The 26,296-nt window shown below is 33.5% G+C and overlaps 8 protein-coding genes across 8 annotated transcripts; 4 read left to right on the forward strand and 4 right to left on the reverse strand.

The window, feature by feature from the left end:
- Positions 1 to 1,755: 1,755 nt before the first annotated feature.
- On the reverse strand, positions 1,756 to 5,416 carry LOC125857861 (2-methyl-6-phytyl-1,4-hydroquinone methyltransferase, chloroplastic-like). Its single transcript, XM_049537512.1, has 3 exons — positions 4,671 to 5,416; positions 2,883 to 3,189; positions 1,756 to 2,237 (listed from the first exon to the last, which is right to left on the reverse strand). Exons 1-3 carry the CDS (start codon positions 5,222 to 5,224, stop codon positions 2,082 to 2,084), a joined length of 1,017 nt encoding a protein of 338 aa, XP_049393469.1. The 5' UTR covers positions 5,225 to 5,416; the 3' UTR covers positions 1,756 to 2,081.
- Positions 5,417 to 9,892: 4,476 nt separating this feature from the next.
- LOC125860604 (probable histone H2AXb) lies at positions 9,893 to 11,539 on the forward strand. Its single transcript, XM_049540601.1, has 2 exons — positions 9,893 to 10,165; positions 11,140 to 11,539. Exons 1-2 carry the CDS (start codon positions 9,959 to 9,961, stop codon positions 11,359 to 11,361), a joined length of 429 nt encoding a protein of 142 aa, XP_049396558.1. The 5' UTR covers positions 9,893 to 9,958; the 3' UTR covers positions 11,362 to 11,539.
- Positions 11,540 to 12,160: 621 nt separating this feature from the next.
- On the forward strand, positions 12,161 to 13,406 carry LOC125859200 (uncharacterized). Its single transcript, XM_049538904.1, has 2 exons — positions 12,161 to 12,199; positions 12,764 to 13,406. Exons 1-2 carry the CDS (start codon positions 12,161 to 12,163, stop codon positions 13,262 to 13,264), a joined length of 540 nt encoding a protein of 179 aa, XP_049394861.1. The 3' UTR covers positions 13,265 to 13,406.
- Positions 13,407 to 13,999: 593 nt separating this feature from the next.
- LOC125859201 (uncharacterized) lies at positions 14,000 to 15,062 on the reverse strand. The gene is made up of 2 exons (XM_049538905.1): positions 14,753 to 15,062; positions 14,000 to 14,343 (listed from the first exon to the last, which is right to left on the reverse strand). The coding sequence occupies exons 1-2, from the start codon at positions 15,060 to 15,062 to the stop codon at positions 14,000 to 14,002; spliced, it is 654 nt and encodes a 217-aa protein (XP_049394862.1).
- A 378-nt stretch (positions 15,063 to 15,440) lies between these two features.
- On the reverse strand, positions 15,441 to 17,441 carry LOC125859657 (non-specific lipid transfer protein GPI-anchored 20-like). Its single transcript, XM_049539445.1, has 4 exons — positions 17,064 to 17,441; positions 16,472 to 16,498; positions 16,285 to 16,353; positions 15,441 to 15,790 (listed from the first exon to the last, which is right to left on the reverse strand). Exons 1-4 carry the CDS (start codon positions 17,389 to 17,391, stop codon positions 15,594 to 15,596), a joined length of 621 nt encoding a protein of 206 aa, XP_049395402.1. The 5' UTR covers positions 17,392 to 17,441; the 3' UTR covers positions 15,441 to 15,593.
- Positions 17,442 to 19,015: 1,574 nt separating this feature from the next.
- On the reverse strand, positions 19,016 to 20,026 carry LOC125859202 (uncharacterized). Its single transcript, XM_049538906.1, has 2 exons — positions 19,550 to 20,026; positions 19,016 to 19,108 (listed from the first exon to the last, which is right to left on the reverse strand). Exons 1-2 carry the CDS (start codon positions 20,024 to 20,026, stop codon positions 19,016 to 19,018), a joined length of 570 nt encoding a protein of 189 aa, XP_049394863.1.
- Positions 20,027 to 20,294: 268 nt separating this feature from the next.
- LOC125859203 (putative F-box protein At4g29970) lies at positions 20,295 to 21,492 on the forward strand. The gene is made up of 2 exons (XM_049538907.1): positions 20,295 to 20,772; positions 21,017 to 21,492. The coding sequence occupies exons 1-2, from the start codon at positions 20,295 to 20,297 to the stop codon at positions 21,490 to 21,492; spliced, it is 954 nt and encodes a 317-aa protein (XP_049394864.1).
- A 560-nt stretch (positions 21,493 to 22,052) lies between these two features.
- LOC125859613 (non-specific lipid transfer protein GPI-anchored 5-like) lies at positions 22,053 to 23,408 on the forward strand. The gene is made up of 3 exons (XM_049539396.1): positions 22,053 to 22,477; positions 22,866 to 22,925; positions 23,137 to 23,408. The coding sequence occupies exons 1-3, from the start codon at positions 22,153 to 22,155 to the stop codon at positions 23,256 to 23,258; spliced, it is 507 nt and encodes a 168-aa protein (XP_049395353.1). The 5' UTR covers positions 22,053 to 22,152; the 3' UTR covers positions 23,259 to 23,408.
- Positions 23,409 to 26,296: the final 2,888 nt, after the last annotated feature.

A 26,296-nucleotide genomic window follows, 5' to 3' on the forward strand; every position in this document is an offset into this window, starting at 1 on the left:
CTTGCAAACCACATAAGAGATATAACCACACAAGATAAATTTGATGCGATGAACTCGACTAAAAAGACATTGAAATGAGAAATCAATTTCTACCCATTCATATGAGATATACTACCTATTGCACCATCTCAGTTATTCTTACGAGTTGCAACAAATAAAATTTCTTTTGTTTTTCATAAAATTCTTTTAGAAGACATTTCCAAATAAAGACAGTCAAGTTGAATTTAGACCGGTATTAGGTGTAGTTGTTGGTCGTGGCTTTATCACGTAAGCCCTGTTAATTTATTTTTTATTAATTGAAATTTATTGACTCGACTAATTTAAAATTTTCGTCATCTAAAGGCCATGATCTCCAAAGACGAATCTAAATTTTTAAATTTATAAATTTTGAATATTAAAAAGACACCTTACTAATCTCCAAATTCTAAAAGAGAATATTAAAATTTTGACCATATTTTAGGTTTACACCCAAACAGCACGCTGCGTTACGTGCCCAGAGGATTGCCATTTTTAACTTTTTAACTATATAGAGTATATACTTCGATTTTGCGGGATCTTATTACTCTCCTAAATTTATTCAGAATATGACTCACGTGAATCTAGTATATAATTTTGTTCTAACATTTTATATATATATATATATATATTCTTGAATCTGTTAAATACTTATAAATCTTCAAATTCATTGAAACAAAAGAGGTTCGTTGGGAATTGACCATACCAGGTCATGAGAATAAGAGGATTCTTTCGAACAAAATGAAGACAAAATCTTGACTTTGAATTCAGTTTTTATGTGTATGAACTGATGAAATTTCAAATCTTGAATATATGTTTGCATGTGTGTATGTCCAAATCAATGTATTTTTTCATATTTATTCCAAAGTAAGTGATACATGATTTTGAGCACACGACACTAATTCAAACTCTATTACAAATGAAAGTATGGTAAAAGATAGAAGATTCGAACTCTATTACAAATGAAAGTATGGTAAAAGATAGAAGGATCTCGAACCAGTAAATTTCATGCTATTTTATGTCCAAATTCCAAAGGAATAAGAAAAATGGACTTCTAGTGTTGTGGATAAAAAAAATATTTACTAATTTCTCTACCAAATACTTTCCATGAAAATGTGTTTCAAGTTAACTTCTTAACCAAGGAAAATTTGCAAAAGAGAAAATGATTTAGAGACTTGACTCATATGGTCATCCTTTGTGATTTCTTAATTTCCTCTATAATCTTCATTCCTTTCTTGTAAAAGTTCGGGGAAGCTACCAAGTTGAGGTAGTATTACGGTCACGAATTCTAGCTGCGAAAATAATCTTTTGTAAAAATGTAAGATAAGGTTTCGTACCTCGAGCATAGCAGAAGCCTAGTGCACCAAACTATCCTTTAATACTTTTCGCATTGCATCCTTTTAAAATCATGGATACATAATCTAATGTTAATAGAAATTTTTACTTTTTTTTTTACGTACAATTATGTTGTGTCAAGATAATGAATTTAGTTGAACCTGTAGCACTAAAGCTACATCAGCATATGCCTCCCACATTGGGTGTAAAACACTTTACACTCCCTACCAAAGACGAATTCATACTCAAGGTTCAAATCTAAGACCGTTGATTAAGGCAGGAGTACTTGCCACTCCACCACAACTTTAGACGACTCGCACATGCTGAAGTTGTTCAAGGATTAGACAAGAACATCGACTATGAGGGACACACATGAGTACTAAAATACTTAAAACTCGCTCAATATTGGCAAACAATGCATTACTACTATTTATTTCAATGAGTTTTCTCAACATATGATTAAAAGACATGACTGATAGATTATACAACTAGAAAATGTCACAAAGATTTTCTAGGTTTTACCATGAAAATAAAATTTACAAGGGCCCTTTTCTAAGGATGAAAAACTAACAGACTAAGTTCAACAAATTCATTCATGATACCTTCAACAAATTAACCCGTATGACGAAGCCAAAAACTTTGGTCCGCGACAGAGTTGTGGTCACTGGTGGAGAACTGTCAAACAGAAATTGTGGAGAACTTCTCTTGGATTGATAAGTTGTCCTTATCATTCAGATGGGCTGACCTTTCGGGACGATTTGATCCTTAAGCCACATGTATATTGGAACGAGCACATAGTAACTTGCAGCTATTATGCCAAGCAGGAATCGCATGAGAAATACGAAAGGGTTCACAGGCTTGCTCACATCCTCAACCTTAGGACCGAGCTGCAACACAACAATACAGAGAGTTCACATGCACTTTTCATTTTTATTTTGTATAATGCTGGCCCAAGATGAATTTAAATGGGGGAACATGGTCACTGAGGATTCATATAGCCGAACCCAACTTTCTTGGGACTAAGGCTTAGTTGTTATTGTAATTGTGTAAGGCAAAAATACTGATAGTTAAAATGATTGCGCTATAGGCTATCCGCTAGTCAAGAGCCAAGAAATTCAGTAAAAGCAGAGAAAAGGAGGAAGGTGTCCACGTATACCGTGATCACAATATATATCACACAGTTTTACTGTAGACGAAACAAGAAAAGTTTAAGCTTGTAATGCAGAACAGATTTCATAATACTTAACCTTCCATTTGCTTAATGAAATTAGAATTACCAAGAAATTGTATTTTCTGTATAGTATACCAAATGTTTCGAGATGTTTGGAAGTGGAAAATGTGTCTGTAAAGTGACATGAAGAGAGTAAGATATAGCATCGGAAAGTCAACAAATGTGTTTAAAATTTTTCCAAGTAAACATAAATAAACAGGAAACCGAAGCATTTAAGTCATCTAACAGATTGACCAACACAAAAGCTTCATATATGGTATTTTCTAAGCAACAACACACGTTTAGGAAAAGAAGTCCCTACCTGCAATGGAGATTCCCCAGCGTATGGCTTCACTCCAGTCACAGAGCACCCCATGATCAACCCATGTCGGCGGACACCACGATACCATTTTGGGCCAATCCGCTTCAGCTTAACTTGTGTGAAACCAGCCTTTTTAAACCATTCTATATATTCTTCTTCTTTTGGAAAGAGCATCCACACATCTGCAAAGAAACGAGATAACCAAAATGTTGGGTACACCGGACCAATCACACAGGCAACCCCACCTATGGTTAGTACCCGATAAGCTTCCTTGATACCACGCTGTGGATCTGGCCAATACTCAATGCTGGAGAACACAATCATGTTATTACATCTAGAAGTAATAAATAGGTGACACCAGTAAATATTGTTGCAGTAAATTGAACTGGATTCCACCAGAATGAGCAAGATCACACATCAAACATATATATTAATCTTGAACTTGCCAACAATAAGAATCAATATAAGCAAAAAAAAATTAAGTGTAAATATGGTACTTGGGCCTAACTCAACCACAAAAGCTAGATCATGAGGGAGGATTGCCCCAAGTCCATAGAAGCAAACCAATGGTCCATTCCTGTGGGACTCTACCCCACTCTAACAATAAGTAAGGAAATATAAACAATGGTTATAAACCTACCGTGAAAATGATAACTTTATGTTATTAGATGTTCACTTGCACTCCGTATATTGAGTATAACAAGCATCTTAATTCTTCAAAGAATCAGTGAATCACACTTCACTTGTGCACTAGTAAATAGTTATTTCAAAATTGAAGCAAAAAAAAGACTATATATGTGGCCTAAAAAATCATAGCGGAACCATAGCAAGTTGAACTTCACAACCTAATGGTCTTCTGTTAAAAATACATGGAACGTTAAAAAGCATTCCCACATATAAGAAAGAGTAACAAAAACTCCACCTCAGCTCAATGGCGGAGCTAGAGGGAGTAAAGGTGGTAAAATAGGATCTCTTTATTTTAAAATTACACCATGCAAATAGGGAATTTTTTTTTTTATTTGCTATATGTTAACTGTTGAATCTCCTTCACATAAGGGGAAATTTTAGTGACGTGGCCAAGGGGATTCAAAAATTGTTTTAGATCACAAATCCAAATCCCAAGTGTGATTTCTAGTATGTATTTGAATACCCTTGTATAAATTCCTGGCTCCGCCACTGGCCAAGCTTGATTAATTGTTTAATAGTATTACATAGTATTATACACTAACAAGAGTAATTTGCAGGAAAGGCAAGACTAACACAGAAAGAAATTGCATTTCAGAAACAGATCACAGTACAATCTTATTTATCCTTAAGAGTTACCAAGATTTGAACTTTATGGGCTCGAGTTCGGGATTCTATCACGACTCATTCGATTTATTGGGTTCAAAATCAATTTGTACTTCTTTCGTGAATTTTTATCACTTCCAATGAAGCCATAACTTAACACTCTCCATCCACCCTTGAGGATCGGACACATTATCCAAAAAACAAAGTATTGGAGGTAGAGCCACAATACAGGTTCCAAGAAACCCACTAGCTATGGCTCAAATCCTGTACTATTAGTAAGACTTCACCTAATATGTACAAATAAATGTATCCATAATCCACTAAACAAAAAGAGTTGTGGTTCAGAACTCACATACTACCTCAGTTTCAATTTGTTCGTCTTACTTTCCTTTCTAGTCTGTTTAAAAAAAGAATGTCTTCTATATTTTTTCACAACTCTTTAATTTCAACTTTCCATGTAGCACGTTTAACACCACAAGATTAAAAGATATTTGGTACCTTCCAGCTGAAATATATCTATCAAAAGTATCAGTAGGAAATGGTAGATCCTCAGCATCTCCTTCAAGTATCTTGCACTCTTTCAATGGCTCCTTCTGCCTAGCCTTAGCAAGCTGATGAGGTGATTGATCAATAATAGTCACATTTTTAGCATCAACATGCTTAACAATCCCAAGAGTTGTAAATCCAGTTCCACCACCAACATCCACCACCTGCAAATTCCTAGTGTGTAGCTCAGCAGGTTCAAGTGCTTCATCTCTCATATCTTCAGTCCAATGCCCAGGATTTATCACATGGTCATACACAATAGACAAGAACCTGTAGAACCAAAATGCCTCTTTTTTGTGTTGTATGAATCTTGGTTGAGAAGCTGGCCTTGAAGCAGATAAACTGCATTTGGTGGGTCTTAGGGTTCTTGTTGCTCTGAAATTAACAAAACCCTTTTGGGGTAAACACTTAAGATTCAATTCTGATCCAAGATATGATGACCCAGATGGAGAAATTCCACTAAGAAGCTTGAAATTATCAGCTCCACTCAGTATTGAAGACGCCATGAAAGGATTTTTATAGCTTTGAAGATGTAATTTTTACAGTACTTCAAGCTAAAAGAAGCTAACCCCAGATGCTATATCTTTTGATTCATCAATTTTGATAAGTTTTTCTGCAATTTTGATGAATTTTTGGAGAAGTTGAAGAAGAAACAACACAAAAAATTCAGTGAGGTAGTAGAAGTCGAAGGATTACCTTTTTGGCTACCACATATTGAGATTAGATTACAACTCGTAAATAAACAAGAACCACAAAGCTATACGACACCGTTTTGCCTCTTTTTTTTTTTTACTCACTTGATTATTTTTTATCGTTTTATTTTATTTTTACGAAAAAGAACTAAAACATCAAGAAACTAGAGAGCAAGTAAGCGGGTAAATGAGACCCCAACACCATCTCCGGTAGCACGTGAAGAAATGGAAGAGTATGTGAGTGGTATTCAAGATGAGACTAAATATAGGTAATAGAGTCCACGAGTTTCTAATTAAAAAATTATGAATGTAATTGATGATATCACTATTCCAATGAGGCACAATTCTTCTAGTTCGTAGCACAAATGAATTATACGAAGTAATTTTTTTTGAGTGTGTGTTTGGTACTATAGAAAGTATTTTTACGAAAAATATTTAAAATATGTTATTTTCTTATTTATTCTTTTGTGTATTATAGAGCAAGTTGCTCTTTTGAGCGGTCAGGTTTTTGACAGCATGTACTATTTATAAGTGGCGCTCTAGTGAAACATATCATGATCTTAAAAGACTTAAAGAAGCAGCAATGAGTTTTACTTACATGTCTAAGTTTACCTTATGACTTTAGACAAATAATATAAGTGTGTAAGGGTGAGGTGGATGAAGTGAATTAGCATGAAGTGTTATCGTCATATAATACACACAAGAAGCAATGGTTTGTCATCATTAAAAATAATAAATTTGTTAGATCGAAAAAGGCTTTGACAATTGACAAAAAGGAGAACAAATGAAAGGAGCAAACTTATTGAGTTGTAATCTTTTGCTTTCAGAGTTAAGAGCATATTTCTACGTTGAGGGTAGCTTGAAGTTGGGTTCTATAGTCAAAGGTGATTATTGCTTTAAAGAAATTAGAGTTTAGTTTCTGGAATTGTAATAATTGTAATCTAAGTTGATTTAAGACTTCGTGTTGAGTGAAGTACGGTTCAACAATCAAAAGTGACTGTTGATTTATAGGAATTAGAGTTTAANTCTCCGGTAGCTCGTGCAGAAATGGAAGAGTATGTAAGTGTTATTCAAGATGAGACTCGATCAAGATAAACTGATTAATCATCAGCTATTGAATTAGTTTTTCTATAAATATAGGTAATAGAGTCCACGAGTTTCTAATTAAAAAATTATGAATGTTGATATCACTATTCCAATGAGGCACAATTCTTCTAGTTCGTAGCACAAATGAATTATACGGAGTAATATTTTTTGAGTGTGTACTTGGTACTATAGAAAGTATTTTTACGAAAAATATTTAAAATATGTTATTTTCTTATTTATTCTTTTGTGTATTATAGAGCAAGTTGCTCTTTTGAGCGGTCAGGTTTTTGACAACATGTACTATGTATAAGTGACGCTCTTGTGAAACATATCATCATGATCTTAAAAGACTTAAAGAAGCAGCAATGAGTTTACTTGCATGTTCTAAGTTTACCTTACAACTTTAAACAAATGATATAAGTGTGTAAGGGTGAGGTGGATGGAGTGAATTAACATGGAGTGTTATCATCATATAGGAAGAACTGCAGGTCATTCCATAGAGTACTCCACCAATCAGAAGCGACGAGGTTGCTTGTACATTGGATAATAACTTTTCATGTCTAAATATATCCAAGGAAAAACAACAAACTAATTCATTCATTCAAAAGGAGAGAGCCAACACGTATTCTCAAGAACTTACTAAGAGAAGTTTGCAAGGGACCTAGTCCCTGCAAGACTGCGATGTGAAAGGACGACACGACAGCTGTCAAAAAAGCTGCCACTTCTGATGTGGTAGGTGCACGTCTTTCCAGAGAGGCAGGCTCTCAGCCAATGGGCGGTCTCAAGGAGTTTGTATTCATTTTGATATAATCTCTCAACACAAAATACAAACTCAAGACTTGGCAAAACAAAAACTTGGATTTTCTCTGAAAAATTCACAAGCTTTAAAAGAAGGCCATCTTCAAGGAAGAACAATACTCATGTTCAACAAAGGGACCTGATAAAGTGTTGAAGCGTCTTTGTTGAGTTTGAGTTTTGTTAGTTTTTGCAACTTGAAAATTCTCAAGAACACTTGTAAAGACTCACTTTCAAGAAGTATTTTTCGGCAAACACAACAAGGAACTGATCAAGCTGCAAGCATCTGAGTGTGTCTTAGGAGTTATACTTCCGTGCGTATATTGTAAATTTGTTCCTAGTCTATAAAAGATTCAGATATTTGTTTTTGTGTGGAAAGGTCTAAGTCGGTTAGAGTTAGCCGATTTAGTGAGCAGTGTTGTATCTGCTCAGTCAAAGTCTAAGTCATCTAGGAGCTAGTTGATTTAGTGGGCGGTGTGGTATCCGCTTAGAAAAGTCTAAGTTATCTAGGGGTGATAGCTTAGTGGGCAGTGTTGTATCTGCTTAGGCTCGTCTAAGTAATATGATATATTGCTTAGTATGGAGATTAGTAGGTTAATCTCATTTTGTAAACTGACTTTTACTTTTGCTTTGAGAAGATTAGTGGAAGCAGTTTGAAAAGTCCTGGCAGGCCAGGTCGTGGTTTTACTCCATTGAGCAAGGAGGTTTTCACGTAAAGTTGTTGTGCAATCTTTACTTTCAACACTTTGTTTATTTTTTGTTATTGTAACTGTGCTGAGGACCTGGTCCCATCTAGACCAGTGGACGCATACATTCCAACAAGAACAAATGAAAGGAGAAGATTGCGATAGCATGTTTCTATCAAATCGAGTCCGACTAGAGTAAGGATAATGTCAACCACAGATAAAGCACGTATGTGATAAGAGTCCATCTTGTATAAAGTTTCCTTTTATAGATAATTCCTACATGAAAAGAAATCTCAAAAAAGGACAATAATGGAAATCCTAAAATAAAAAGGAATCTTTGGAAGGAAGGATATTTGCTTGAAGAAGGAGAAGTCTCACATCTATAAATACAACTATGGTTTCACAAAGAACCTGTGCACTTACACATAGTGTTACAAGAAATAGGCAATCAAATAGGAGGAAATTCATATTTGAGAGAGTCCTGATTGCAAATCTAAGTGCAGTTAAGACAAGGAAACAAGACAGAAAGACATATTTCATATGCTTATGTTTTACAATTCTTAAGTTAAGTTTGCTTATATTGAGTTGAAATCTTTCGCTTTTAGAGTTAAGAGCACATTTCTAGTCGAGGGCAACTTGAAGTTGGGTTCTATAGTCAAAGGTGATCATTGATTTAAAGAAATTAGAGTTTAGTTTCTAGAATTGCAATAATTGTAATCTAAGTTGTTTTAAGACTCTGTGTTGAGCAAAGTCCGGTTCAATAATCAAAAGTGATTGTTGATTTATAGGAATTAGAGTTTATTTCCTCAGGTTACAAAGTTTGTAATCTTAAATTGTTGAGGCTCATAATTTAATAAAATTGAAGTTAAATTTTTGTAGTGGTGTAAGATTGTCGTTTGTATATACTTTATGAACTGAGATTTTCCACGATAAAGTATTGTGTTATTACTTTACTCATTTAATTTAATATAGTGTCAGTACTCAATGAAAGAACGGATAAAATAACTTATTACTTAGGCAAATTAGAGGTCATTTTAAAAAAAAATAGTCTTATTCAATAGTTACATCCATATGCAACTTTATATATGTTCTAGGCGTGCATTTTTTTTAAAAAAAGTTGGATACATGTTAAATTGCAGTGTTAGAGTACCATGTATTTTTTTACTTGTTAAATGTATTATCAAATTAACCTTAAATCTAACTCAACGCAAAAAGTTAGTACATAAAACGAACAAATACCATATTAAAAACTAAATTTTGGACCTAAAAATCAAATCAAATCAAATCTAACAAAAAAAAAAGTCCTTTTTGTGATTCGATTTGATTTGGACAACCTTATCATCTTCTTAACAAAGAGGTGATTTTTTATAAACATGCCTACATCGTCTCCTTAATTTTAGGCTTGTATGGGTAACATATTAATTATGTAGAAATTATAATGTATAAGTTATTTATAGAAGTGTTTAATTACAAGGGATAATATGAGGAGATTGTTATACAAGTATTATGTACTTTAAAAATAGTTTCTTTTTTTGTTTTTAAATAGTTTGAATTTCCACATAACAAATAAATATATTCTTAGACCATATTCTATTTCACGTAAATATTATATAAATTCACTAAAGCTAATATTATCACATAATACATACAATCAAATGTACATTTTAGTTACGTGACAACTATTTCTTATACGATCAATCAAATATTGTATTGTCTTATGCGTAAATTTACTCCTAATACAAATTTACAAAAAAAAGCGCCATTCGCGTTTCTAGATTAAAAATCTCCCGCGCAATTCTCAAAACGTGTGGGCCCACTTCCACGCTGGCAATCCTTGTGCTCATCAATTCCACCAATCAGCACACAGCATTTACTCCTATATATAGAATCCCTACTCTTTTCATCTTTCACCACTGACGCCAAAAACAGCAGCATACAAAATCGAGAGCTAGATTTAGGGTTTTTGTTTCATCGGAAAAAAATGAGTTCCGGCGGTGGATCAGGCAAGGGCGGCGCCGGTAGAGGGAAGCCAAAGGCATCGAAATCTGTGTCTAGGTCTTCAAAGGCGGGTCTCCAATTCCCCGTCGGTAGAATCGCTCGTTTCCTTAAGAATGGAAAATATGCTGAACGTGTTGGAGCTGGTGCACCGGTTTATCTGTCTGCTGTCCTTGAATACCTCGCTGCTGAGGTAATTTCATACTTGATTTGGTGGATTGAATTCAAATTTTATTCTAATTTTATACCATTGTTTTTACTTGATTTGGTGGATTAGATTGAAATTCACTCCAATTTTGTGCGATTGTACTTACTTGATTTGGTTGATTGAATTCAAATGTACTCCAATTTTATGCGATTGTTTTTAATTGATTTGGTTGATTGAATACAAATTTTATGCATTGTTATCACTTGATTTGGTCGATTAGATTGAAATTTACTCCAATTTTTTGCGATTGTACTTCATTTGGTTGATTGAATTCAAATGTTCTCTATGCGATTGTTTTTTACTAGATTTGGTCGATTGAATTAAAATTTACTTCAATTTCTGTGAGTCTTACTTGATTTCATCAATTGATTCAAATTTATCCCATTTTATGTGACATGGTTTGAATCTGGAATCGAATTTAAGGACTGTATTTTTTATATTTGTAGTTTTAAACACGCTATAACATAACTTTTGTGATTATTAGACATGGAGTTCGTGTAGCTTAAAAAGGCTACTTATTAACTGTAGAAATGTAAATTTTAAAGCTGAATTTATTTTGTTTTTGCGGTTCATTTTGGAACAAATTAAGTAGGAGATAGTGTTACATACACCGGAGTGGTTGCAGTGTATAATTTGGTTTCATTTGTCAGTCAACTTGCAATCTGCTACAATGGTGGTTCTGTTTGTTCATAATCTGTGTTAATTGTTGTGTATGAGCTTTGTTAAGGGTTAACACTTGGAGAATTGGTATTGTATGATTAGTTCATGTTGATGGTTGGATAATCATGCTTAGTAATGGACTGTGATAATCAATTGAAGAATAGGTATTGGTGTTTAGAGATTTATCTAGTTTAATGTTACTGATTATCTGGAGATTGTGATGCTGGAGTTGTATTCTTTGATGTGAAAAAACTTGTACAATCTTTTGAGACTAAAATTATTATAATTTCTTAATTTAGGTGTTGGAGTTGGCTGGAAATGCAGCAAGGGATAACAAGAAGAATCGTATAGTGCCGAGGCACATTCAGTTGGCTGTGAGAAATGATGAGGAGCTGAGCAAGCTTTTGGGTCAAGTTACAATTGCTAATGGAGGTGTCTTGCCTAACATCCACCAGAATCTGTTGCCTAGAAAGGCTGGCTCAGGCAAGGGCGATATTGGCTCTGCATCTCAAGAGTTTTAGAATAAATGAACTCCTAGTTTTGAAATTGATCTGAAGTGAACAATTCATAGCTTTGTAATATAGAATTGGCTCTTGTTTTAATAGTTTTGAATTCAATGGTGCTGGTGACTTTCTGTTTTGATATACAACTTGGAAAGTTTTTGTGATGCGAATGGAATTAGATCTTTTTGGCTGTCAATTTGCAATTTGATATACAACTTGGAAAGTTTTTGTGAATGGAATGGATTAATTGGTGTGATCCTTTATGACCTTGTGCTGTGAACTTTTGTTTGCAGTTTGCTGTGACAGTTTAAATTGGAACTATAGTCTCCTTTTTCCAAGTATATGTTTCACAGCAATGCGTTGTCATTTACCCATTTGGCAAAACTTATAGTAATATGATATATAAGCTGCCTTTTCCCCCCTCTAAACAGCCTTTTGGGATATACAGTTGTATAATCTGTTGTCATCTGAATTTGTTTCTCATTTTCTTGTTTCCTTCTGTTATGACAAAAATATGAAATACTTGAGTCATGTATATATGCAGTGATTGCAGATGTTGTTTCAATGTAGTTTTGTTCCAGCAGAGTGGCATTAACATCAATCCTACTGCATTCCACCCATAACTTTGCTATGTGAAACATCTGAATTTCAAGCAGGAAATATGTGTCAAAGTCCAGGTTAGCCCCTCTTTCCTTTGTGTCCTGTACGACCTAGGTTCCAAGCTGGTCATTTTATCATATAGTTTTCATCTGAACATGTTAACAAAACTTGTAGTTCAGTTAGGCTTATTAGATGGTTTGCTACATTCAATTAGTGAATGGAAGTTTCTCCACAATGCTTGGTTATTACAGCTGCGGTAATTCCAAAGGTGGATCTTCATTTGGGTATAAGATTGAATCCTTAACTCTCTCCTAGGAGCCAATGACATCTCCAGAGGGAGAAAAAAGATTCAATCTAACACTCAAATGGAACTGCACCAACTATAATAATTCAGAGTTACGTTATGAAAGAACTTCTGTTCATAGCTTGAATTGAATATCAATTATATGTATGTCACTAATTGAATGACAAATCATTTTTTCACTATTGGAGTTAAAACTTCACAAACTTATTTGAGATAAGTGGCGATGGTTTTTCATGAGTAGTTATGATGTGGAAAAGCGACAAGCTTGTTGTAGACTGAGGGTGTGTTTGGTATGGAGGAAAATGTTTTCCTATTTTCTTTTGTTTGGTTGCAACAAAATGTTGGGAAAACATTTTCCTAAAGGACTTGTTTTCCTAAAATCAGCGGAAAACGACTTCCGTAACAAGTCTGCGGAAATCATTTTCCGGAAAAGAAGTGGACGCGCAACACAAGCGAATTTCACCCCAGCCTACGCCCTTGCCCACCCTCAAANTATTTTTGTCATTTATATTGTAGGCGCATCCTAGTCATGATAAGTTCATCAACAAGAAGATTGATATGTTTGAAGAAATGTCTCTTGTCTGTGGGAATGATCGAGCTAGGGGTGATTGTGCTAAGTCATTTGAAGATATAGGCTTGGATTGTAGTTCGGAGAAAGGTAATGAAGATGAGATTGAAGGACCATCTAAGGAGAATGGAGTGCAAGATGTGAGTGAAACTTCTCAAGTCAAGTCAAGTCGTAAAAGAAATCGTCCTTCTGATGTGCAAGATGTGGTCGGTGATATTTCAACAAAACTTGGAGAAGTGGCAGCGGGAATAAGTAAGATAGCTGATAGCCGATTAGATGTGACAAGGTTGTATGAAGAAGTTAGGGCAATTGAAGGTTATGGGGAAGAGTTCTTAGGGGATGCTTTTGACTATTTGGTACAAAGTGATACTTTAGTTAAGGGATTCATGGCTAAAAATCAAAATCTCCGTAAGGTGTGGTTGGAAAGGTTCAAGCGACAACATAAATAGAATATAGAAGTGAATTGGAAGAACATAACTATATAGAGTACTACTATTAGAGGACTTGATATCTTTTTGCTTGAATTTGATTTGTGTGCTGAAGGCAGAGTTGTTTTACATGTTTACAAATTGTTAGTTTGTTGATTTAATGGTGTTATTGAACCAAGTATTCATAATTATATTATTATGATATGATATGTTTGTACAACTTACTGTTTGTACTATGCACAGTTGAAATATGTGTGTGGTGTACAGAGATGAGCAACTGTGCACAATAATGTGAAAAACCTTAAGTCTCAACTGTATAGTGTTTTCCGGAAAAAATTCCTTAAACACCAACCAAACACTAGAAATTGTTTTCCGGAAAATGTTTTTCACTCACTAACCAAACATAAGAAAACAAGTTAAAAATCAACTTGTTTTCCAAGAAAACATTTTCCATGGAAAACATTTTCCTTCATACCAAACACACCCTGAGAATAAATATTTTTTTTGGTGCAATTTCAAATGTGAAGTTGGTCTTTATATCGTATTAAGAATACTAGACATTCAACAAATCCTCTCTTTTCTTACTGAATATAATTGAAATGAAAATTTTCCTGAGCTTAATTTACATGCCTAGATTTTATCTATCAGTAATTTTAACGTAGTATAAATGAACTACTAAGTTTATCAAGCACAATGAATTAAGCAAATTCAAAATTAAGAGTTCCATTAATATTTGGAAAACATGCAATCATCATATCAGTTCATAAGCATTACATAAAATGTTGTCACTATGAGCAAAAGGTGAAGTTTAGCATACAACAAAATTTTCTTGCTTTCTCCACCTAATGATGTTAAATATCCAGCCATAGGATTTTTAAATTCTGGAAAAAGTGAATAAATTGTAACATTATCATGTCTAGCTGAATTCAGAACTGGAATATCATCCATGTTTGGTGGCAATGGCAACACTAAGTCCTTTGGTACTGATGGTAGTGGTAATGGTGGTGGCTCATTTGGTGATTTTGGATGCCAAAAAATTGGTGTTGGTCTACTTGGTGGTGGCCTCATTTCTTGTACTGGACTAACCTTTGCTTTAGGTTCTACAAAAAAAAAGTAAATAAATATAACAAATTAGCACCAAAATTAGATATCTTTTTGCAAAATGTGTCATGCTATTGCTTCATTAAAACTTATGTGACATAGTTTGATTGGACGTGGAATTTAATAGAGAAAAAAATACTTTTGAAACTTATGTTATTAAACATGTCATAACATTTGTACGTCTATTAAGACTTTTGAACGTTGATGTTTTAGCACAACTTTCAAAAGTCTTACCAGAGCTTGGTAAGAATAAGGGAGGTTCAATTGAATCTCCTTTGCTGAGAAATTTTACTTTGCAAATAGAGAAAAAGGTATGATATCATAGGTAAGTCAAATTACGTAACGTAAATCTGAACGAAGGGAGTAATTAATAAGCATAGAAATCAAAGAAGAATTGTTATCAATTACCTTGACAATGTGTCAATGGAGGTATTGAAATGAAGCAATTAGAAAAAGGTAGTACAAGTGAGTTTGTTATAAGAGGACTTGAAGAGCCTAATATTGCACACAAGCAATAATATCCTGCTTGAATCACTTGATTGAGTGCATTGCAACAAGAATCAAAAGAAGCTTGATTTTTGTCTGGATCCATGCATTTCTCCAAGTTTATCCCTTCAAATGAACATTGTGGCAAATGACATGTAGCTATTGGGAACAATGTAAAAGTAAAAAGAAGAAGAATAGATGCAAAAACCCAATTGAATTTAAAAGTGTACATTGTTATCAACAACTTTTCAATTATGATAATGAATTTGTAAGAAAGTTTAGTGTATATTTATGCTTTGTAGTCATGAGTGTTTTTGCTTGCTTATAACCTACTCATATCATACATTTGGTGCTTTAAGCTCTTTCTAGCTAGTCATGCTACAAATGTTGTAGATGAGCACAAATATTTCGCAATTTCATATGGACTAGTTGAAGTCAAACTCATTCAGGAAGTGTTACAATTGGATATTATTTCATGAGACACCGTATGTTTGAAGTTCGTTTCCAAGTGAGTAGACATGCAAAATATCATAAATAATTGGGTACAGATTAAAAATAGTGTGTCGAAATAGGGTACCCCATGAAATTTTTACATAACAAACACCCAAATTTTAAAAAATTCAAAGAGTCCTTAGTGTACTAATACAACAAGAAATAAATTTCAAGATTCTATATTACATCAAAGAATAATTGTATAACAAATAGTACAGATCTCAAAATAAATGCAACAAACTCACTATCTTTAGTACTGTGTAATCTCAAACTAATACAATATAAAAGCAAATGCAGCAATGAGGACCAATGGTGAAAAGCCATAGCCAACAGAAGGGGCAGCTGATGGAGTATTTGAGTTTTGACGGCGGCCGGAATTCGTTGCTGATGGAGATGGTGGAGTTACAGTAGGAATTACATCAGCTTGTGGTGCCAAAGTTGGTGACGTTGGGTTGAAAGCTGTTGTACCTGGTGCAAATTAAATTCATTATCAAGTTAATCTTTTGATTCATACGCTTTTAACCTATGTTGCTCGGATTCTCTCAGAATGTTGTCATAGTCGTGTTGGATCCTTAAAATAACTTTTGAAGGATCTAATACATACATTTTTTGAAGAATCCGAGCAACACAATTTTTAATCTATATTGCTCAAACTCTTCAAAAATGCCGCCCAACATTTTTGGATCCTTCAAAATTAGTGCATTTTTGGATAGTTTGAGCAACATAACTTTTATTTGGTTAACCGATTCAATTGAGGGATCAAAATGATTATACATACATGAGTTAAATTAGTCGATTTATTAGTAAAGAGAAATATATCAATACGAGTGAATAGATTGACCTTTCAAACAAACATGGAACGTTTACTTATATATTCGTCCATAGGTCAAATCGGATATGAAATTATTAGAAGAATTATATAGGAAGCTTATGGACTAGAAAATGATACTATTAAGTAATACCTTTAGGACTAGGAGAAGGAGTAGGAGCTGATGTTGGTGAAGCACTTGGAGCCTCTGTTCCAACAGGACCTATATTCACAAAAAGTAATAATTTCACATTTTCATGACAATTTTAGATTATAAAATCTTGAAATATGGACATTATTAAAAAAAAAAAAGATTATATGATATAGGTACTAATATATACCTGGAGCTGCTGCAGGTGGAGTGGAGGCTGCAATCAAGAGAACCACAAAGGATGTTAGTTACCAATTAGGATGAAAAAATATGTTGATATGTAAATACATATATAACAGTCTTCTTAAATTTCTTATTTGTGATAAGAGGAATGAAGTGCGATTGGGAGGTCATAGGTTCAAGTCGTGAGAATAGTCTCTTGCTTAGATTGCATACATATGACCTAAGCAATGGATTACCTCTTTGATAAGAGGAATGAAGGATATAACATTGGCCCAATAGTAAAAGTTGCAACTATGTAATTAGGAGGTATAGTGGGAGCTTAGTGCAACGGGCAACCTCTTTGATAAGAGGATTGAAGGATATAGCCTTGGCCAAATCGTAAACGTTGCAACTATGTGACAAGGAGGTCACAGGATCAAATCATGGCAACAACTTATTGTAGATATGTAAGCTTATATTCGATGTGTAGGATTCATGGGGTAATCAAGCTAATAACTTATGCGTTCATCCGAACCCAAGCTTGAACACACAATGTTCAAATCCTGAATCCACCTTGACCTATGTTACTACTACTGTCTACTACCATAAAATTCTTTTACCTTGGCATTGGAGGGGAACACGAGCCATGTTACAAGCTCGAGGAAGAGACATGGTTGTGTTAGGATTAATAGGAATCTGAAAGGGAATGCCACCACTTGCAATAACACAGAGACAAGCAGAGCCATTGCCCATCATTGTTCTCAGTGCATTGCAGCAGCCAGGAGATGGTGTAGCCGTTCCGTTGCCGTTGGACAAGAAATTCAAGCAAGGAGTGAAACTTGTCAGCATTGTTGCTGTACATGGAGATGTCACAATTTGGGCATTAATAGGCAAAATTGCTAAAACAATAATGCAAGAAAGGAAAGAAATAGAGTAATGAAAAGCCATAGTAACTAATAGGAAGTTTTTTGAGAAATTGTTATTATGATATGCTTGTAATTTGTAAATTTGAATGGTTTAATTGGTGGGGAGAAGTAAAGAGGGAATATATAGAGGGAAATGTAGGTGAATGAAGTTCAACTACCTTAACAAACTTCTCTTTTTGGTCTAATTTTTTCAATAGTTTTGCTGGCTTTGCTTGCCGTGGCCTAATTGTTGTTTATTAACTCCGAATTCATCTGAATACGATATTTTTGATATGAAACATAGAAGAGAAAATCTCTAAAGTTTCAATAAACATAACATATTGAATTCGTAATTTGTAAGTAGATAACTAGTTCATTAATAAAAATCTAAAAGGGTAAATTTTTATTCGCACATGTGTTGTGTTGATACTAAATTTATATAATTTACTATTGTTAAGTGATTAATGAAATGAAAATACGAGTTAACTATAACACATATAAATCAGGCTATGAATCATCATTGTCAATACTTTTGAGAATTATGATTCAACTACCTTAGTATTGGAATAGTCAACATAAATAAATAAAGGTTGACTTGCAATTTTTTCAATTTTTTTTTCCATACTTGGAGTTCGGTACATGTTTGGGGTCCAATTAATCTAAATTTATTTTGAGAAATCTCACTTTGGATAAAATGTTTTTTAGTAAAGGCGACCCTTTTTGAGATCCGTGAAAATTAAGTATGAATTAAATTTTCCTAGACAATAAAGTTATTTTTCTTGAAAAACAAAAGTAAAAACCAAACAATATTTAGATAATGTTGAACTTGAATTCTACTTTTTTCATTCACAATATGCATTTTTTTGTAACAATCATAAACTTTCTTTTTAACATATTTTTTTTTACCAATAAACAATTGTGGGGTCAGTTAGTTAGCATGAGTCGGCCACCTGCATAACTAATTATTATCCAACACCACCTAACCCCTTTGTAAATTAATGACAAAAAGGATAATTAACACGTTATGCGAAGCTACTTATTATAGGTTATCAAATCGATATTATTAAATTATGGTGCTCTAGTGTTTTCAAAAAAATGTTGTTATATCTGTATCGGATTCTTAAAATATATATTCTATCTAGAGGATTTGATTCATACGGCCATCATCTATAGTCAGTGGCGGAGCCATCGACGGAAAATTATATTATTTATAGATGGTTAAAATAATTTTTTAGGTATATATTAGATGTCGAACCCCCTTCGGCTACGTAGTGTGTCTATTTTTTCAGATTTTGAACCCCTTATTGAAAATTTTGACTCCACCATGTCTATAGTTAACAAACAATATTACTATATCTAAAGGCATATAACAAAATTATGATAATAAAGGAAAAACTCGTTTGACATATATAAAATATATTGTGCTACCACATCACAACTTTAGTTGTAAGTCAATGTCAGCTAGCTTCATGTTCCTCCTCTTATTGTTGCTGGGCTTGGGCTTCTTGCTGTTGTTGGGCCTGGCCTGAAAAGAGAATAATTGATCAAAATTGTGAAGTTTTAAATCCTTGGGATCTTTACCCCCATACTAATTACTAATCCCTAAATAATCAATTCCAGAATAAATNAACTCGTTTGACATATATAAAATATATTGTGCTACCACATCACAACTTTAGTTGTAAGTCAATGTCAGCTAGCTTCATGTTCCTCCTCTTGTTGTTGCTGGGCTTGGGCTTCTTGCTGTTGTTGGGCCTGGCCTGAAAAGAGAATAGTTGATCAAAATTGTAAAGTTTTAAATCCTTGGGATCTTTACCCCATACTAATTACTAATCCTTAAATAATCAATTCCAGAATAAGTAATCCAATCTAACTAATCTCAATGTAACTTGTCTTTCATAATAAATAAAATTAAAAGTAACATCCATTTTAGCACATGTACTTAATTAGTTTTTATGAGACGAGTAATTTGAAATGTAGAACAAGGCAATCCAAGAAAGAAAGAGAATAGTTGAACCAAATTTAAGTCCTTTCCTACTACTTTCAATAATTAATCTTTTTCCCATTGAAAGTGCATGCAACCTTATTATCTTGAAAAGTATTTCCTCTGTTTCAGTTTATGTGAATCTTTTTTTTCTTTTCGAGAGTAGTCTCATCCAATCCATCGAAATAAAATCTATTTCAGAGCTTTAAATTGGTACCTTAGGATTGCTAGTTAGAATTCTCCTTACTCGACATATGACTTCATTTTTGAAATCTTCTTCTTCAACTCCTGGTGTATTCGAATTCAAAGAGTACTCCGTCATTATCCACACGAGTTTATCTGAATCCACGCCCTTCTGAAACAACTTGATCGACTTCTTAAAACCTCTGTTTTCACCCGTAACTTCATTAATAATGCCTATAAGTTGGTTGTCTCTTTTCCAATAGAATCCCAATGATGATGATACTGATATTTTATCCTTTACAGTAGTCACAAAGTATTTGATTGTTGGATTTGCAGGGTCTCCGACTGCACCCGCTGATGGATTTGTTATATCGCCATAAAAATTTGCAAAGTTGAAGGTAGCTTGAGGCGGATTGGCTCGTCCTGTTACGTAGTTTTCCAGGATATTTAGTATGTCATTATCACTCGGATCAAACCTCCATCCTCTAGTAGGTATCCAATTATTCTCCATGAATGCTCGGAACTCAAAATCCTAGCTCCGTCTCTGAATGTCACACAAGATGATAAGAAAGAGAAAAGAGCAACAACAGTGGAGTCTGAGAAGAATAGAGTGTAAACAAACTTTATTATATAAGCAAATTATTTTAAAGAATCCTTTTTCTTCAAAAAGACTACTTTTTTTGACCTATTCCAAATAGAAATAGGAAAAAATAAAAATATTAAACCCTAATATAAAGTCTTTTCCCCCCTTTACTACAAACGATAAAAGAATTATGATTATGTCTAAGAAGAAAGCACAGAAGAGGCTAGACATGGAAGGTGATACATCCATTAATCTTGCATTTGAGATCATATTTTTTATATTTACTAGGCTTCCTGTTAAATCGTTGTTACGTTTTCAATCTGTTTCTAAATCATGGAATGTTATATTAGTTGAACAAAAATTCAAGAAAGCTCATCATGATCAATCCAAAGCATTGGGCCGCGAAAAGCTCATGATACAAAGAAATAATGGGAATTTCGAGTTGAGAGACTTGGAAATTGATCATTCTCAATTATGTTTGATTGAAGAGCAACTATTTCCTCTAAAAAGATTTCAATGTGGTGAAATCTTGTGCTCATGTGATGGTTTGGTACTTTTAAAGGCCAATAACTCCGATAAAGAGTATGTTTTGTGGAATCCATCTACAAGAGAATATCGAATTCTTGATTCATGTCCTTATTTGAACAACCACCAAGATGGATGTTCGAAAGCTTGTGGGTTGTGCTATGATTCGAATCTTGATAATTACAAGGTTATATTGATATATAGCTCGTTTTATGGTGTCTACTCTTCAAATAAGAGTTGTTGGACAAAGAAAACAAGTTTCCCTTGTCCAATGCGACTATTTAATAATCGTTGCTCTCAAGGGATTAGCACGGGAGATAGTGTATTTTGGTCTTTGAACGGGAGATAGTGTATTTTGGTCTTTGAATTGGTGTTTAATCAACCAATATGTAGATAGTCGAACTTCTACAATCATATACTTTGACGTAAAGTCAGATGTACTGAAGAAACTTTCACTACCCGAATTTATAGGTGTGAACGGTTTCTTTAGTTTGAATACTTTGAAAGGTCGTCTTAGTTTATATGGAGGAACATACCATGACAAAGAATTGGACATATGGATTATGGAACAAGACGGATGGAAATGGTTAATGAACGTGTGCAACTTGCCCGAAATTTGCATAAAGTTTGTACAAGATAAAAAGCTTTTGTGGTGCAGTGAAAATGGTGAAATTATCTTTCATGGACAATGGAATCAACAACTTATCATCTATTATCCTAAAAGGAAACAATTCGTTACAGTAGCTGATATGTCCAAAGATTCCATGTATGCCACAGCGTTAACATGTTTGGATAGTTCATATTTTCCAGGACTCAATGTCAAGGAGGAAGTAACAGTTCCGAGACTCAGAGATGGAGCCAGGATTTGAACTTTATGAGTTCTGAATTCTAGTCCCGGGACTCGACATATTTAGTGATTTTATTTAAATCTTTTTCTAGCAATAAGTGTAATTGCCTTTTGAAAAGTTTTGAAATAATAATGAAAAAATAGAAAAATTAGGATCTAGAAGCATGTGCATTTAACAAATTGTGGGGTTTGTTAGATTTCATGAGTTGGCCACCTGCATAACTAACCATTATCCTACTCTACCTAATTCCTTTGTAAATTATGATAAAAAAGAATTTAAGTTGTATATACTAATTTTATTTTTTATATTATTAATATAATTTAACATGTTATACCAAGCTACTTATAGGTTGCTTAAGCTTTTTCAAAAATATTGTTGTACCTATGTCGAGTCTGGCATGCATCCAGTGACATTTTTGAAAAGACCGAGCAACAATGACTTGATAGGGTAAATACCGTCAGTGTGTATAGAACAAAAACTAATGACAAAAATCCAAAATGCCAACCTGTGACAACTATTTTTTTCCTTGTTAGTCACCAATTATTAGAGCATCTTATTTTGACTCTTACTTCTCAATCTCCTAATATAAATCAAACAAGCTATCTTCATCTTCCATCAACATTGTCTGATCAACTTTACTTCCAAAACAGAACTATTTCTTAGCAGCAAACGCCAATTCAAATGGGGAATCAAAGGAACTCGAGAGGTCTTGTTTTAGTCGCGTTGGCAATGATCTGGTCTGGAGTTGCTGCTCAATTGAGCAGTGACTGCACGAACGTGTTGGTCAGCATGTCGCCTTGCTTGAATTACATCACGGGGAACTCTTCATCTCCGTCCTCAGGGTGCTGCACGCAGCTAGGCACGGTGGTTAAGAACAATCCAGAGTGTTTGTGCCAGGTCCTTAATGGTGGTGGCTCTAACATGGGACTCAACATTAACCAGACTCAAGCTTTGGCTCTTCCTAATGCTTGCAAAGTTCAAACTCCATCAATTAGCAAATGCAATGGTAAGAAGGACCATCCAATCTAAAATACTCCTCTCTGTTTCATTTTGTGCGTCTTAGTTTGACTGTACACGGAGTTTAAGAATGTAAGTAGGCGTTTTGACATAGATATTTGGTTGAAATTTGAAATGGTATTTGAAAGTTGAAGTTCTGTTTGGATATACGTTTACTTATTCAATATCCAAAAAAACTCAATTAAGACATTTGAATCTTGTGATTTTAAACAGGCTGTTCATTATCATTAAGGTTAAAATGAGAACAATGGAACTAAAAACTTAATAAACATAGAAACGAGACAATTCTTTTTGAAACAGACTAAGAAAAATTACGACCACAAAAATTTTACGTCTTGTGAATTTGATTGCTCATTGACATTACTTGCCTATAACAGCCGGATCCCCAACTAGTTCTCCTGCTGGAACACCAAGTTCTCCAAATACAGAAGCTTCAGGTACATTATAATCCTTTCAAACTTGATCAAATTTGAGTTTTATGTTGGTCAGACTCTTAAAAAATGTTGTCGAGTGCATATTGAATCATCAAAAAGTAGTGCATTTGTTTAAGATCCAACCTTGGTAGGACAACATTTTTGAAGAGTCTGAGCAACATAGTCTGTATCAACTCGAAATGCTTATAAACTTACATAATATATCGCGTGACAGGAAGTGGATCTATCCCATCGTCACGAAGTGGTTCCAATGATGCAAGTTTACCCAAGATGATTGATCTTCCTTTCTTCTTCCTTCTATTCATTAGTTCTTATGCTTCAGCATTCATAGCATGAGTCAATTTTCCTGGAGAGACAGTGGTTATTGTATTTTTGTGTTCTTTAGTTCCTCTGCAAAATGTGTCTTTGAATGTATTAGTTGGTTACAATTTGCTAAACAGAAATTGATTTGAAAACAAATAAAGAGATTCTCGTTGTCCCAATTTATATGACACACTTTCTTTTAGTTGGTTAAAAAGATCATAACGACACCATTTCATTTCAAATGGACTAATAAAATTTGGGGTCAAACAGAGTCGGTCAGTCATATTTCAAAAAGTTCATGGACTAATACACACAAAAAATTGAGATAATTTTGATTTCTAGTTTCATGACCCTGAAACTCCAAAAAAGGCAACATTGACCCTCTAGAGGTAATGAATATTGTTCCTTAAGTCGTTTCGAATGGGAGCATGAAATTTGAGGACAAATGGAGTCGGTCAATCATATTTCGAAAAATTCATGAATTAATACATACAAAAAGCTAATTAATCTTGAATTTCTTTTTCGTAACCCCGAAACTCTACTAAAGTGACGTGGGCCCTATAGAGGCTATGAGTATCGTTAACTAGATTGTTTCGAATTGACCTATAAAAATTTGGGCTCAAACAAAGTTGATAAGTCATATTAATTAGTAAAATTCATGGACTATGTTTGCAACAAATTTTAAACATATGGAAAATAAATAAACCACATAAATAAAATTTGAAGAAACATAATTTTATTGATAAATATGCGGATACAATTCTGTTCTTCCCTTGATTCTACTCTCCTAAGATTTATCCATGATTCAAGTGCCGTTAGTGGCGTATTTATCGAACTAGGATGGTTTAGATTTGACCTCTATATGAGTATTCCATGACTTTTGTAGAATATTCGAGATCCTGATCTTTAAAAATACCCAAGAGTTTATGGGATATTTTTTGAGATGCCTTTTAAGGGAATTTAGTGCCCTTTATATAGGCATAAACTATGGTTTAGGGTTGAGTAGCCTCCAAAAATTCTAATTGAAACTGAACACATCTTCTAGAGTCCCAATTCGAATTGAACACGTCTTGTAGAGTCCACAAAATTTCAATGTCTACAAATGTCCCCTACTTCAAGGCTTGTCGGAGTGTAGACTCGATGAAACTCAAAGACGAGACTTGAAGTACTCATTCTTCCACCTTTGCAGCTTCAGATTTTCAGATTTGATTTAAGAGAGAAGAAATGAAGGGCAGATTTGGTCCCACTGGGCGTGCCAGTTTGTTTGCAATAAATTTTAAACATATGGAAAATAAATAAACCACATAAATAAAATTAAAATCTGAAGAAACATAATTTTATTGATAAATATGCGGGTACAATTCTATTCCTCCCTTGATTCTACTCCCCTAAGATTTATCCATGATCCGAGTGCCGTTAGTGGTGTATTTTTCGAACTAGGATGATTTAGATTTGACCTCTATATGAGTATTCCATGACTTTTGTAGAATATTTGAGATCCCGATCTTTAAAAATACCCAAGAGTTTATGAGATATTTTTTTGAGATGTCTTTTAAGGGAATTTAGTACCCTTTATATAGGCATAAACTAGGGTTTAAGATTGAGTAGCCTCTAAGAATTCTAATTGAAACTGAACACATCTTCCAGAGTCCCAATTCGAATTGAACACGTCTTGTACAGTCTGCAAAATTTCAATGTCTATAGACTAATACTCATGAAAAACTTTGATAATCTTGCATTCTTATTTTGCGACTCCAAAACTCTAAAAAAGTGAAATCAAACCTATATAGGGAGTAAATATCTCAAAAGGTCACTCAAGTATGTAAAATTATTTGAGAAAGTCACTCAACTTATGAATTTTCTTTTATAAAATCATTCAATTCAAGTTATTTTTCTAGAAAATCATTATAATCAAAAGATAAAAGAGATAATTGCACAAACTATCATTCAAGTTTAGTTTTGCAATACTTACTTCCATTATAGTTTATAATATATTATGTTTATTTCTCTTATTTTATTTAATTGTAAATAATTATTTTCTTAACCTAATTATTATTAACATAAAAATTTATGATTTAACTAAATTTTCCTTTATCATATATTATTTAATTTAAATAGTTTTATAACATTTTTTATTCAAGTTATCAAAAAAATCTAACTTTGCAAAACAAACTCATTTTTTATTCTATATAAATATGCACGCCACACTAAATAATATCATAATAAACACTAATATCAAATATTCGATCCACAAATTAAAATGAAATTTTAATTCAAAACCACGCAAATAGAAATATTGAAGGGATATTCAAAAATTAGCTAGTATCTAATATTTAGTTGAAATAATTTTTTGAAAAAACTTTTGCAAGGTGGGGAAAAAAGGAATGATTCTTTTTCTTAAAAAACATCTCAGGTTGACGAAGAAAGAAAAAGAAGGAATAATTTGGGGGTGGGGGAAAAAGAGGGAAGAATTTGAGGGGGTGGGGGTGAGTTTATCTCAGCCTCATCCTGTCATCCATGTCCAATTCCAGTTGGGGTGGGAGGAGATGATTCGATTTTGGAGTCATCGAATTTGGATTCGTCCGACTAATTTTGAAGTATTGGTGTATATGCATTTTATTATCAAAATAAAATTGATGGGTATAAATTATGGTAAAATATGATGAAACCTGAGCCAAGTTGAATATATGCTTAATGCTTGGACAATTGAGTTGATATTAATTAAGTTAAGACAATTACTAAAAATAAAATAAAATAAAATAAGAGAAATAAGCATAATATTAAACTACAATAGAAGTAAGTATTACCAAACTAAACTTGAAGGGTAGTTTGTGCAATTATTTTTTTAATCTTTTGGCTATAACGATTTTCTAGAAAAATAATTTAAGTTGAGTAATTTTATAAAAGAAAATCTATAAGTTGAGTGACTTTATTGATATAAAACCAAGTTGAATGACTTTCTCAAATAATTTCACATACTTGAGTGATCTTTTGAGATATTTACTCCCTATATAGGTAGCGAGTATCGTTTACTAGGTTGATTCGAAAAAAATAAAACATTGAATATTTAT

Source organism: Solanum stenotomum, chromosome 3, assembly GCF_019186545.1.
Source record: "Solanum stenotomum isolate F172 chromosome 3, ASM1918654v1, whole genome shotgun sequence".
NCBI classification, from domain to species: domain Eukaryota; kingdom Viridiplantae; phylum Streptophyta; class Magnoliopsida; order Solanales; family Solanaceae; genus Solanum; species Solanum stenotomum.

Excerpts from the sequence above, each read along its gene's own strand:
- LOC125859202 (XM_049538906.1), bottom strand. The coding sequence starts at position 20,026 with ATGGAGAATAATTGGATACCTACTAGAGGATGGAGGTTTGATCCGAGT. Across the intron at positions 19,109-19,549 it reads TTCTAACTAGCAATCCTAAG|GCCAGGCCCAACAACAGCAA; the intron begins GTACCAATTTAA and ends TTCTCTTTTCAG.
- LOC125857861 (XM_049537512.1), bottom strand. The coding sequence starts at position 5,224 with ATGGCGTCTTCAATACTGAGTGGAGCTGATAATTTCAAGCTTCTTAGT. Across the intron at positions 3,190-4,670 it reads AGATATATTTCAGCTGGAAG|CATTGAGTATTGGCCAGATC; the intron begins GTACCAAATATC and ends TGTGTTCTCCAG. Across the intron at positions 2,238-2,882 it reads CTGGGGAATCTCCATTGCAG|CTCGGTCCTAAGGTTGAGGA; the intron begins GTAGGGACTTCT and ends GTTGTGTTGCAG.
- LOC125859203 (XM_049538907.1), top strand. The coding sequence starts at position 20,295 with ATGTCTAAGAAGAAAGCACAGAAGAGGCTAGACATGGAAGGTGATACA. Across the intron at positions 20,773-21,016 it reads AGATGGATGTTCGAAAGCTT|ATAGTCGAACTTCTACAATC; the intron begins GTGGGTTGTGCT and ends ACCAATATGTAG.
- LOC125859201 (XM_049538905.1), bottom strand. The coding sequence starts at position 15,062 with ATGTACACTTTTAAATTCAATTGGGTTTTTGCATCTATTCTTCTTCTT. Across the intron at positions 14,344-14,752 it reads TCCATTGACACATTGTCAAG|AACCTAAAGCAAAGGTTAGT; the intron begins GTAATTGATAAC and ends TTTTTTTTGTAG.
- LOC125859613 (XM_049539396.1), top strand. The coding sequence starts at position 22,153 with ATGGGGAATCAAAGGAACTCGAGAGGTCTTGTTTTAGTCGCGTTGGCA. Across the intron at positions 22,478-22,865 it reads ATCAATTAGCAAATGCAATG|CCGGATCCCCAACTAGTTCT; the intron begins GTAAGAAGGACC and ends TGCCTATAACAG. Across the intron at positions 22,926-23,136 it reads TCCAAATACAGAAGCTTCAG|GAAGTGGATCTATCCCATCG; the intron begins GTACATTATAAT and ends ATCGCGTGACAG.
- LOC125859200 (XM_049538904.1), top strand. The coding sequence starts at position 12,161 with ATGGAAGTTTCTCCACAATGCTTGGTTATTACAGCTGCG. Across the intron at positions 12,200-12,763 it reads GCTTGGTTATTACAGCTGCG|GCGCATCCTAGTCATGATAA; the intron begins GTAATTCCAAAG and ends TTTATATTGTAG.
- LOC125859657 (XM_049539445.1), bottom strand. The coding sequence starts at position 17,391 with ATGGCTTTTCATTACTCTATTTCTTTCCTTTCTTGCATTATTGTTTTA. Across the intron at positions 16,499-17,063 it reads TGTTCCCCTCCAATGCCAAG|CCTCCACTCCACCTGCAGCA; the intron begins GTAAAAGAATTT and ends TCTTGATTGCAG. Across the intron at positions 15,791-16,284 it reads TCCTTCTCCTAGTCCTAAAG|GTACAACAGCTTTCAACCCA; the intron begins GTATTACTTAAT and ends AATTTGCACCAG.
- LOC125860604 (XM_049540601.1), top strand. The coding sequence starts at position 9,959 with ATGAGTTCCGGCGGTGGATCAGGCAAGGGCGGCGCCGGTAGAGGGAAG. Across the intron at positions 10,166-11,139 it reads TTGAATACCTCGCTGCTGAG|GTGTTGGAGTTGGCTGGAAA; the intron begins GTAATTTCATAC and ends TTCTTAATTTAG.